At 55.7% G+C, this 11,844-nt stretch overlaps 2 protein-coding genes across 3 annotated transcripts in view; both read left to right on the top strand.

The window, feature by feature from the left end:
• The first annotated feature begins 455 nt into the window (after positions 1-455).
• On the top strand, positions 456-3,848 carry stard15 (StAR-related lipid transfer (START) domain containing 15). Its single transcript, XM_086178820.1, has 6 exons — positions 456-1,073; positions 2,058-2,205; positions 2,275-2,378; positions 2,459-2,576; positions 2,872-2,924; positions 3,025-3,848. The coding sequence occupies exons 1-6, from the start codon at positions 927-929 to the stop codon at positions 3,238-3,240; spliced, it is 786 nt and encodes a 261-aa protein (XP_086034946.1). The 5' UTR covers positions 456-926; the 3' UTR covers positions 3,241-3,848.
• A 3,324-nt stretch (positions 3,849-7,172) lies between these two features.
• LOC147215919 (choline transporter-like protein 1) overlaps positions 7,173-11,844 on the top strand; it is an 11,336-nt gene continuing 6,664 nt past the window's right edge. Inside the window, exons 1-9 of one of the 2 annotated variants that reach the window (XM_086178943.1) lie at positions 7,173-7,408; positions 9,126-9,215; positions 9,585-9,727; positions 10,328-10,464; positions 10,895-10,988; positions 11,058-11,227; positions 11,307-11,396; positions 11,621-11,766; positions 11,843-11,844. The exon at positions 11,843-11,844 is cut by the window's right edge and continues 185 nt beyond it. In XM_086178943.1, the coding sequence (XP_086035069.1) occupies positions 7,355-7,408; positions 9,126-9,215; positions 9,585-9,727; positions 10,328-10,464; positions 10,895-10,988; positions 11,058-11,227; positions 11,307-11,396; positions 11,621-11,766; positions 11,843-11,844 (926 nt within the window). In that variant the 5' untranslated portion in view covers positions 7,173-7,354. Of the gene's footprint in view, positions 7,409-8,652; positions 9,002-9,125; positions 9,216-9,584; positions 9,728-10,327; positions 10,465-10,894; positions 10,989-11,057; positions 11,228-11,306; positions 11,397-11,620; positions 11,767-11,842 lie in introns of those variants that run through there. The other variant, XM_086178944.1, reaches the window with a different exon arrangement.

Here is an 11,844-nt window from a genome sequence, read left to right as displayed (position 1 = left end):
ATCCCTCTAAAACTTTCATGGTCAAACACTTTCCTTCGTCTCCACTCACCTGATGCGTGTCGGAGGCTCCGCCCCCGACGTCACCTGAGCAGGCGGGTTCCTGTTACTGCTGCCTTCAGGGACCGTCGGACACACACTCCCACCCAACACACATGCGCGGGCACACACACACACACACACACACACGCACCACACATTACAGTAAAGATACACAAATGTCAGGAGGACTTTTTTTTAAGATATCAAATTTTAGAAAAACAATGTGAACTTGTCCTTTTTCATGCTCTAGAAGTTTGCATCGCCTGTTGCATGTGAAAGCACCATCTCCAGGTCTGTCTCCAAGTCCAGATGGGCTATTGAGCCAAGACCACCCACTCCAGAAGACAGACGTAAAGCAGCATCTTCTCAAAGGATTCTCATGATGTTCACGTTTAACTAAAACCCTGAATCCGAAGAAGACGTCTGTGTCTGACCTTCAGAAGCTCCTCTTTGAAGAGCGGTATTTTTAAGGCCATGCCGTCAAATAAATGTATTCCCGGCCGTGTTTTGCTCTCCACCCTGAGGTCTCCTCTGCTGCTGGTGTGAAAGTTCTTCCGGAATTCACCCTGGAATCCCATCAGTGGCCGTTCCTTGAAAAACATGGCAGGTCTGAATGCAATTCTAACTTCATATTAGAACGGAGAAGGTGCCTCCAGAAGCTGCTCCACGTCTGACAGACTCCAGATTAATGTTTGGTTTGTGGAAATGAAGCCGGAGTGAGACGTCACTCCGACGTGCAGCAGCAACGTCACCGGAGGAGATAAAAGCTTCCGCATCAGGAGGTGACATCCAGTCAGCCATCGGTGGACCTCCAGCGGACGTCTTCCGGACACCCAGCGGACCTACCGTCACCTTCCAGACAAGGCTCCGGGGCATCCTGGGGGTCCATGGCAGTCCAGATCCCGGACGACTCGGACTTCTCGTCCTTCAAAGATCAGTGTCTGAGCGGCGACGGCTGGACGAGCAGCTACAACAAGGGAGGGGTGACCGTGTGGGTCCACCAGGAAGAGAGCAGGACGGTCCAGAAGATCAAGGTGACACGATTGCTTTCGATGCAAGCCTTGACCTTTGACCCGGCGGGGTCCGGTGTGGGCTGATCACGGCGCTCCGATGACGACTTGAGCCGAAACCGTCGGGTTGGACCTTCTGGTTGGTGCTCTGGTCCTGGTCTCTGGGCCCGGACGTGTTGATGAAGACGCCGTCAGACAGCTTCCTCTCTGAGTCCACTCTGAGAAGAAGATGCACCCGATCCACTTTGGATCACAGACAGGAAGCTGTGTGATGAAATCACCGACGGCAACAGAGGGAAGGACTTCAGCTCTTCATGAGCTCTTCAAGCAGCAGGTCTGGACCGGCAGAATGTGGGTCGCAATGACCTCTAAACACCTGATGACCTCACGGGTCCTCCATCTATCAGGAGATCTTGTCTGGGAAAACCATTCAGACCTAAGAGAAGTTCCAGCCCGTCAGGTCTCTGGCGGTGCCGCTAGATGTTTTTACAACAACACGTTCGGGTCCACGAGAACCCATTGGTTCACGGAACCAATGAGGAAGGAGCTCCTCTCAGGTGTAGGTGGAGGCGTCTGCAGGTCCAGCCTCTGCATGGGACTCGGATTTGTGACACATCAAGGTCCTCGACGAGATGACGTCCAAGGTTGTCCCTGATGGGTGGTGACCTCTGACCTCCACTGTCATCCAACTGAGACCATAGCGCTTTGGATGAGCGTGCAGAAGCCCGGAGTGTTCCTGGGCTCGGTGGAGGTCAGAGGCCACGGCTGTCAGATGAGACATCCTAAATGATTCAGGCTGCAGGTCAAGTTTCATGGAGTCTTTTCACTCAAGCGAGCTTCAGGAGGATCTGATGACGGTGGTGGAAAGTCTGACACCCCCCCCGGATGAATATGCACAATCCAAAATCCCTCGTTGTTTGAAAGGAGGACCTCTGAGTCACATGACTTAATGGTTCATGCTCACCCTGGTCTTTGTTGGTCCTCAGGTTCATGTTGTCCTGCTTTCAGATGCGGATCTCCTGCAGAGACGTGGCGGCAGAGACGCTGTACGACGTCCTCCACGACACCAGCTACCGCAGGAAGTGGGACACCAACATGATTGACACCTATGACATTGGCAGGCTGACGGCCAACGCTGACGTGGGCTACTACTCCTGTGAGTCCATCTTCAGACGTGCAGGTGAAGGATGGCTTCAGGTCTCTGACCATTTACTTGTGTTGGAAGGGAAGTGTCCGCGTCCTCTGAAGAACCGAGACTTCGTCACCATGAGGTCCTGGCTTCCGCTCGGCGACGACTTCCTGATTATCAACCGCTCCGTCAAGCACCCGGTAACCCGCGCGTGTGCTAGAAGCTTCCAGGAGGAGCCACCGGTCCCACGGCCAACCTTCTCCTCTGCTTTCCTTCTCAGCAACACCCTCCCAAAAAGGACTACGTCCGGGCGGTGTCCCTGCTGACCGGGTACCTGATCCAGTCCAACGGGGCCGCCGGCTCCACCCTCTACTACCTGACCCAGGTGGACCCCCGAGGTGAGAACCTGTGACCTCCACGGCACAGAGAGCAGGGAGGAACCAGCGTTAGACAAAGAGCGTGGAAGGTACCGGTTAGGACCTCAAAGGAACAAAGTCCAATGATGTAGGAACAGTGCAACGGGCGAAAGCTCCTTCTAGAACCTTACAGAACGACTGCAGAACCACGCTCACATTCAAGGAGCGATAGGAACCGAAGGAACGGCTGAAACCCCAGAAAAGAACCAACAAAGCAGAAGAATTCAATAAGACCCAGTTGGTTGCCGTGGTGAAGCTCGTGTCTCTTCCTCCACAGGCTCGTTACCAAAGTGGGTCGTCAACAGAGTCTCTCAGTTTGTGGCTCCAAAGGTAAAGTACCTCATCTGACTTCCTGAGCTGAGTGAAGGTCTTGGACCATCCCTGAATTCCCTGAATTCCTGTCTGTCTCTGACCTGCGGTCTGTCCCCAGGCCATGAGGAAGATCTACAAGGCGTCCCTGAAGTACGTGGAGTGGAAGCGGAGACACGTCCCGGGCCTGAAGCCGTGGACGTTCCCGGAGCAGAGCTCTCTGCCGAGCGTCAGCCTGTCGGAGCTGCGCCTCCAACGCGCCGAGTCCCTGGAGAACATCGACGAGAGCAGCGTCAGCGAGGAGAGGACGCCGCCGAGTGACGACGAAGAGACCTAGGAGCCGCCGGCTTCCTCAGAGCGTCAGGGAAACATCTCTCTACAACTTTGACTCTTGTCTTCTTCACCACGTTTCTCCCCTCCTGATGACTGTCCTCCTGGTTGGGTGCCACGTGCCTGTGGGTGGAGCCTCGGCGTGTCAGCCAATGAGGAGAGAGTAGAGCAGGTTCCCTGAGGTCACCTGGTGTACTTCCTCTTCATGTTGATTTCAGAGAGGAAAACAACTCTGCCGGTTCCTCTGTTGGTTCCTCTGCTAGTTCCTCTATTGGTTCCTCTGTTGGTTCCTCTGCTGGTTTTTCTACTGGTTCCTCCACTGGTCCCTCTGTTCATACCTCAGCTGGTTCTGGACGTGGGACCAGGTAAAGCCAGCAGGGGCAGCGCGGGTGCTTCTCGAGCAGGAACAAAAATCATCTTCCATGAGCCTGAAACCATCAGTCACTGAACATGGAATCCCTCGTGTCTCTCTGGGATGAACTTCCTTTTGTGTCTTCCTGTTATCTGATCCAACGGTGTGTTCCACCTCAGTGGGACAGATGAAGGAGGTTCTCATTTTCAAGGGAGACCAGTGTTTACCTGGGAGAACATCACCGCAGGGCTTTGAGAACTTGGAGGAGGACAAGCAGCTGCAGCTTCCTGTTCAGATCAAGTTGTCCTGAAGTTTCTTGTAAACTGACAATAAATGGCTCCAGAAACCCCACGGTTGTTGGTGTCTCCTCCTTCAACGCATCTTCAGGGGCCGAGCCGGTGTCTCCCTGAGCTGGTCACAAGCCCGAATAAATGCAGAGGGTTACGTCAGGGTGGGCATCCGGTGTAAAGCTTGTGCCAAAACCAAATATGCAAACCGAACCTACGACTCTCATACCAAATGGACGGAAGCCCGGGTTAATGACGACTGCCCCTGGTGCCCGCAACCTACAAGGCACCAGTGGGCTAGTAACCAGTGGGCTAGTGACTTATCAGAGCAAGGGTGGGAGCATGCAGGTAGATGACATCTTGTATAGACAATGGAATCTGACGGAGATCAGTGACTGCAAAGTAGTGGTAGGTGAGAGTGTAGCCAGACAGCATAGGATGGTGGTTTGTAGGATGACTCTGGTGACAAGGAAGATGAAGAGGACAAAGGCAGAACAGAGGACAAAATGGTGGAAGCTGAAAAGGGAGGAGTGTTGCATGGTTTTCAGGGAGGAGTTGAGAAAGGGTCTGGGTGGTCAGGGTGAGCTTCCAGATGATTGGACAACTACAGCTAGTGTTATCAGGGAGACAGGTAGAAGAGTACTTGGTTTGTCATCTGGAAGGATAGTAGATAAGGAGACTTGGTGGTGGAATGAGGAAGTGCGGGAGTATATACAGAGAAAGAGGTTAGCAAAGAAGAAGTGGGACACTGAGAGGACTGAAGAGAACAGACAGGAGTTCAGGGAGATGCGGCGAAAGGTAAAGATAGAGGTAGCAAAGGCAAAGCAAAGGGCGTACGATGACTTGTATGCTCGGTTGGATAGTAAGGAGGGTGAGAATGATCTATACAGGTTGGCGAAACAGAGAGATAAAGATGGAAAGGACGTTCAACAGGTCCGGGTGATTAAGGATAGAGAGGGAAATGTATTGACTGATGCTAGAAGAGTGATGGGAAGATGGAAAGAGTACTTTGACGAGCTGATGAATGTGGAAAATGAAAAAGAGGCAAGGGTAGAAGAGGTGACTATTGTAGACCACAAAGTAGCACAAATTAGTAAAAATGAAGTGAGGAAGGCAATGAAGAGGATGAAGAGTGGGAAAGCAGTTGGTCCTGATGATATACCTGTGGAGGTGTGGAAGTGTCTAGGAGAGGCAGTGGTAGATTTTCTGACTTGATTATTCTACAGGATCTTAGAGAGTGAGAAGATGCCTGAAGAATGGAGAAGCAGTTTGATAGTGCCCAGTTTTAACAATATAATAATTACAACAATTCATCCTTTAGTAATCCCTGTGGTGAAATTCATTCTCTGCAATTAACCCGTCATGGATGAACCATGAGCAGTAGGCTGCTGGTGACTAGAAGCAGTCAGGGGTTCAGTGTCTTGCGCAACAACACTTCGACACTCCAGGAGGAGCCGGCAATTGAACCAGGAATGACGATTGCTCTGCCTCCCGTGCCACGCCACCGTGCTATAGAGGTATAAAGTTGATGAGCCATACAATGAAGTTATGGGAAAGAGTAGTGGAAACTTGACCGAGAGCAGAAGTCAGCATTTGTGAACAGCAGTATGGCTTCATGCCTAGAAAGAGTACTACAGATGCAGTATTTGCATTGAGAATGCTTATAGAGAAGTACTTAAAAGGTCAGAGGGAGCAGCATTGGGCCTTTGTAGACCTAAAAAAAGCATACGGCGGGGTGGCAAGAGAGGAACTATGGCATTGTATGAGGAAGTCTGGAGTGACAGAGAAGTATGTTAGACAGGTGCAGGACATGTATGCTAGCTTTGAGACAGTGGTACGGTGTGCTGTGGGGGTAACAGAGAAGTTCAAGGTGGAGGTGGGACTTCATCAGGGATCAGCACTGAGCACCTCCTTGTTTGCAGTGGCGATGGATAGGCTGACAGATAAAGGTAAACATTAGTCTCCATGGACCATGGTGTTTGCAGATGATGTTGTGATCTGTAGTGAGAGCAGGGAACAGATGGAGGGACATCTAGAGGGGTGGAGGTATGCTCTGGAAAGGAGAAGAGTGAAGTGTGTCGCAGCAAGAAAGAGTATATGTGTGGGAATGAGAGGAACCCTGGTGGAACGCTGACGCTACAGGGAATGGAGATCAAGAAGTACTTAGGGTCAACAGTCCAGAGCGTAGGAGAGTGTGGAAAAGAGGTGAAGAAACGGGTTCATGCAGGTTGAAATGGGTGAAGAACATTGTCAGGGTGATAGAAGAATGAAAGAAAAGGTGGAAGAGATGGTGGTGAGACTCATGACGCTGTATCCATCAGAGGGACAGCACGTTAGATGTTTTGGAGAGAAGGTAAGAGAAGCCAGACTGAGATGGTTGGGTCATGTACAGAGGAGGGATAGAGAATATATTGGTAGATGGATGCTGGAATTGGAGGTCTGGAAGAAGACCAAAGAGAAGATTGATGGACGTCGTGAGAGAGGATATGAAGGTAGTTGGAGTGAGAGTGGAAGATCCAGAGAAGAAGGTTAGAATGAGAAGATGGGTTGGCTGTGGAGACCTCTGAAGGGAAAAGCTCTTAGGAAAAGAAGTTGGTGTCTTCTTCTTTCTCCACCAGGTGGCACCACACTGATCCCAACCTCTTCACCAGCTGGGGGTTGGAGTCTTGGTTCTTTGGACTGAGGTCACTGGACGATTAGAGCTGCTCAGGTCGTCAGGGGACCGAACACTCTGAGGGCCACTGAAGCACACAGTCATATCTGGCCGGCGGTGAGGAAACATCAGAAGGTGAGGTTTCTACTCTGGAGCTCCGGAGAGATGATTCCGAGGCGAATGGAGGAGAAGATGGAAAAAAACAAGGACACGAAGGAAAGAAATGACACATCGAGACGTCCAGCTTCTTCAGGCCTTCAGGGAAAACAGAGCTCTATCTGAAAAACAGGGCTCTGTCACACACAAACACATTCACACACACACACACACACACAAACACACACACATTCACAAACACACACACACACACACACACACACACACACACACACATGCGCACACACGCGCACACTGACATACACAAACAGACACACACACACACACACATATATATTCACATAGACACACACACACACACACACACACACACACACATACACAGACACACACACACAAACACACACACACACACACACACACACACACACACACACACACACACACAGCCTGGTACGTGGGGAACCCGGAGGACAAAAGGTCTCTGTTCTGCACTCACATTCAGAGCAGCTTCACTCTGGCAGAGACCAGAGACCAGGACGGATCAGGACCAGCGGGCCGGTCCAGGACCCAGCAGGTCTATCAGGGACCCATCTTGGAGAACCAACGACGCTTGAGAGAACATCCAGGACATCCCAGGAGATCCCAGGAGATCCTAGGACATCCCAGGACGGTCCAGGGCGGTCCAGGACTCGGCGGGGCCAGAGGGAACATGGACTCCAGGCGGCTGCCGGTCTCCCAGCAGCAGGTCCACTTCAGGAGGAAGGTCAGTGTCATGGTGCGTGTGAGAGAAAAACCAAGAAAGGAAGGTATGTGTGTGTGTGGTTCTGAGACGGCTGTTTGGACGAGCGGTCACTTCTGACTTCCGACTACTGGTACTTTGGATCTTTGGTGACTGGATTGCACTTCTTGTAAGTGGCTTTGGATAAAAGCGTCTGCTAAATGACTGGAATGTAATGTCATGTAATTAGAGGTCAGGGGTCAAAGGTCGGGAGAGCGCAGAGGTTTGATTTTGATGCTGGATCGTTTGGCTGAACTCAAACCCGCGGCGGGTGTTTGGGGTTTTGGCACCTGGGAGCGACGTCCCCTCCTCTGGTCACCTGGAGGCTCAAACATCTGGTGAGAAGCCCCTCGCCGGGGCTCACTGGGGTCACTGGGGTCACCGGGGTCACCGGGAGCCCTCGGAACCCTGACCGCGAGGGTCTCCTCGAATCCGTGGCCTCTGACCTCCTGACGATGATGCTTCCATGCTCCCTGAACGCCAGGAGCTGGTGACTCCTGAACCGGTTGATAAAATGCCAGGGAGGAGAAGGAGGAGGCTGAAGACCTTCAAAGAGCTGACTTGGATTTTATTCCCCGAAGAAGACGGGCTCGGAGGTTCGCACACTCGGCCTTCTCTCCGTAAGGTGACGGCGGGGGGGTCGGGGGTCAGAGGTCAGTCTGCCGGGTGACTCGGCGGCGACTGGTGGGGCCGGTGACCGCACGCCGGGCCGAGCCCCGGAGACAAAGACCGCAGTCACAAAGGTCGAAGGTCGGCAGACGGGTTTCTGTCCGGTTCTCGTTGACGGAGCTGGAATTGTCCGGTTTGACACCGAGGCGCATTCAAGGTCCTGCGGCCGAACACACGACTCCGTCCAAACCCAGTCGGTCCCCATCCAAGGCTGAAACACAAAGAGCTCAACAGATATGTATTTATGAAGGGGATACAGAACACCCAGAAGATGAAGAGGGAGGAGGAGGTGCGGGTCCTCGCTGGGCGGAGGAGGTGCGGGTCCTCGGAGCGCGGAGGAGGTGCGGGTCCTCGGAGCGCGGAGAAGGTTCGGGTCCTCGGTGGGCGGTGGAAGAGTTTGCATCCGGATGAAATAAAATAAAAGGCTGGCTTTCATCACAAGGTGCGATCAGCTGATTCGCGGAAACAGCGCCAACCTCCGTCCGCCTCCACTCAGTGGCCAGCACCGGTACTGCACCCGCCGCTTTGTTCTGGGCTCCGCTTCAGCGCGACAGCCCAGTGCGCCTGCGCAATGATATGAATGGCCGCTGCACCTCACGGCCCGCCGGGGAGTGTGGCGGACGAAACGTCGGCCGCTAATCCGCGCTAACCGGAGGAGGACACCGACCGCCTCGGTCCCCCCGCACCACGTCCGCCTCCGGATCTCGCCGCTGCGCACCGAGTGCATGCGGGGCTGAGCGGCCGCTGCTCCCGTCCGCCGTCCGCCGTCCGCCGTCCGCCGCCCGCCGTCCGCCGTCCGCCGGGCTACACAACCCGCTACCCGCCGGGCCCCAGACCCGCCGCCGCTGCGCCGACGCACCGGGACGCCCGTCCACCCCGGCGGACATGGGATGCTGCGGGAGCGCGGAGGTAAGAGCGGCCGCCGGGGCGGGCCGGTCCGTCCCGGGGAGGCCGCGCCGGGATTAGAGCCCGGGCCCGGTAATCCGATGATCCGAGGGCGGCCCTGTAGGTGACCTGCGTCTGTGTCTTCCAGAGGACCAAGAGAGAGTGGAGACCGCTGGAGGACCGGAGCTGCACCGACCTGCCCTGGTTCCTCCTCTTCACCGTCTTCTGCGTTGGCATGGTAACCACGGAACACGTCACGCCGCCCGTCCTTAACCGTATGGTATAGGGATATTTCAAGCCCGTACCGCCAGAAGCCGGCGTGACCTCTGACCTCCGGGGGCCTCGCGCCTCCGCCGAGACCTCCTGCCGTCCTTCTTCTCATGCCAAAGGTCCGACGGGTCCGGCACGGACCTCGCGGAGCCACCAGGAGGTCACGGTCGAGGTCCGACGCCCGGCCGCTTACGCCCGTGCTATTACACGGCGGGGGTCGGGGGGCGGGGGTCGGGGGTCGGGGGTCGGAGGGGGCGGGACACACGGATGGGAGAAGGCACCGGTCCTGGTCGGTCGTCATTGATCGGAACAAAAGCGGGCCTCTGTCGTCCCTCAGGGCGCCATCTGCAGCTTCACCATCGTCACCGGCGGCGCCGCTCGCCTCGTCTTCGGCTACGACAGCTACGGGAACACCTGCGGCCGACGCAACCAGCAGCTGGACGGCGTCCGGCTCAGCGGCCTCGACCACACCGACAGGAAGTGAGTGTGTGTTCCCCGCGTCCTTCTCTTTGTCTTCTGCCACCGAGGTCACATGACCCTTCCGGGTCCCGGTGTGGTTGATTTGAGGTTTCCATGGAAACGTGCCGGGCTCCGGGGCCACGGTCGCTCTGAGGCCGAGGGCTTTGTCCGGAGGTTCTCGCACCTCCGGGCCGTTCGGAGACGTCCGCCGTTGAAGTCCGGCGACGTCCACGTGCGTCTCATTCCTTCAGTAGCTTCTTGTTCTCACCGGCAACCTGCGACCAGGAGTCCTTGGAGGCCGGAGGCGGAGAAGGAGCTCGGTGGACCAGGAGAACCTGCTCAGGTCACCCCGTTGAACCCTCAGGGGTTGTGTTTCTTCTCAGCCCAGGTTACACTCATCCCTCCTCTGCCAGATCAATAATCAATGATCACAGACCGTGGTTCTCCTGGTTCTGGTTATCTGGTTATCACACACACACACACACACACACACACACACACACACACACACACACGCCTGCAGCTGACGGAGCGTGGATCAGACCTCCTCGCTGTCGGAGGGTTTGATTATTGATGAGCTGCTGAGTCCAATGAAACGGAACTCAACTTTGTGCGCCTCAGGTTCGTCTTCTTTCTGGACCCCTGTAACATCGACCTGGTGGAGCGGAAGATCAAGTCCATGGCGCTCTGTGTCTCCCTGTGTCCCGACGAGGAGATGACATCGTATGAGGACCTGAAGAGGTTCGCCATGGTGAACGGTGAGGCCGTCGCCGGGCGGGTCGAGTTCTCTTGTGTCTCTCTTTCTCGGGCCGACGAGTCGGACGTGTGAAGAATCCCCTCGAGCGTCGTCCGGCGCCATTTTCATTATGGACTACAAACATGGCGATGGTCCCCCGCGGTGTGATGTAGATGTAGAATGTCACGCATTCTCTAAGGTCAGGACTTTAGCCTCCACCGATAAAACTCAGTCTGAACTCTGCAGAACCTGCACGGTCACACGTTGCAGGTTTGTGGCAGGTGTTTTCCAGCCAGCGGGTCCGTCTCCAGGGTAACCGTTGGGGTCACCTGAGCCGCAGCCACGTCACCGTCGGGGGTTCTTCCTGAAAGCTCTAGTCAGCGGTGGCGGCGTTTCGGGGCGGGCCGTGGGTGGAGGCGGGGATGTTGACGCTGTCCCCGCTGGCGTGGCAGGCTCGGAGCTGTGTTCCTACGAGTTGGCGGGCCACCGGTACCCCGGCCTCCCTGAGAGGTTCTCCAAATGTCCCAAGCTCCCCGTCCCGCCCAGGTGGGTTCCTCGCCGCCTCCGCCGCTCTCTGTTTGTGACCTTTGACCCGAGCGCCTCTCCGCCTCCCAGCAAGCCTCTGCCCATCTTCAACCGCTGCACGCCGCTGGACATTTCCTGTTACGCCAAGTTCGCAGAGGCGGTGGTGACCTTCGTCAGTGACAACAGCGTGCTGCACCGGCTGATCGCCGGCGTCGCCGCCAGCAAGGAGATCATCGTGGGCCTCTGCGTCCTCGCTCTGGGTGAGCCACGTGACCGCCGCCGCCGGCCGCCGAGCACGCCGCATAAACCTCGGTGACCTCTGACCTCTCTGCCCCTCAGTCCTCTCCATGATCCTCATGCTCATCATCAGATACATCTCGGCCGTGCTGGTGTGGATCCTCACCGCCCTGGTGGTCCTGGGTTCGCTGGGTACGCTCGCTGTCCGTCTCGCGTCTTCTCCGTCGGAGTCGGAGCACGTCTTCTTCTCGGAGCAGAAAAGCGCTCACCTTTTCGAAACGTACAATTTCCCGTGTCTTGTCTTTCGTCTTCGTCCTGTAATGAAACGTAATTCGACCTAATTACGGTTAATACCGGCCGCCGTCCCGTCTGATCCGTAAGTATCTCACCGCGTTGGTTGACGTGTCCGTGTCTAGCCGGTACCAGCGTCCTCTGGTGGCTCTACGTCGACCACCGTCTCCATGGCAACGACACCGAGACCCGAGCTCCGGCGGAGGCCGAGACCAGCGAAGACAAGGGCCGGGCTCTGCTCGTCTACGCCATCTCCGCCACCGTCTTCACCGTGCGTACCCGCCCGCCGCGTTGCCGTGGCGATGTCCGGAGGATGCGAGCGCTCTGACCCGCCGCCCATGTTTCAGAT

The sequence above is a fragment of the Fistularia commersonii genome, chromosome 31 (genome assembly GCF_037954325.1).
Source record: "Fistularia commersonii isolate RoL2024-O1a breed Wild chromosome 31, RoL_Fcom_v1.0, whole genome shotgun sequence".
Taxonomy (NCBI): Eukaryota; Metazoa; Chordata; class Actinopteri; order Syngnathiformes; family Fistulariidae; genus Fistularia; species Fistularia commersonii.
Note: the sequence above shows the minus strand (reverse complement) of the source record. Positions and strands in the feature narration are given on the sequence as shown.

Coding starts and splice junctions, on each gene's coding strand:
- stard15 (XM_086178820.1), top strand. CDS start 927: ATGGCAGTCCAGATCCCGGACGACTCGGACTTCTCGTCCTTCAAAGAT. Junction 1,074..2,057: donor GGACGGTCCAGAAGATCAAG/GTGACACGATTG, acceptor TCCTGCTTTCAG/ATGCGGATCTCCTGCAGAGA. Junction 2,206..2,274: donor TGACGTGGGCTACTACTCCT/GTGAGTCCATCT, acceptor TTGTGTTGGAAG/GGAAGTGTCCGCGTCCTCTG.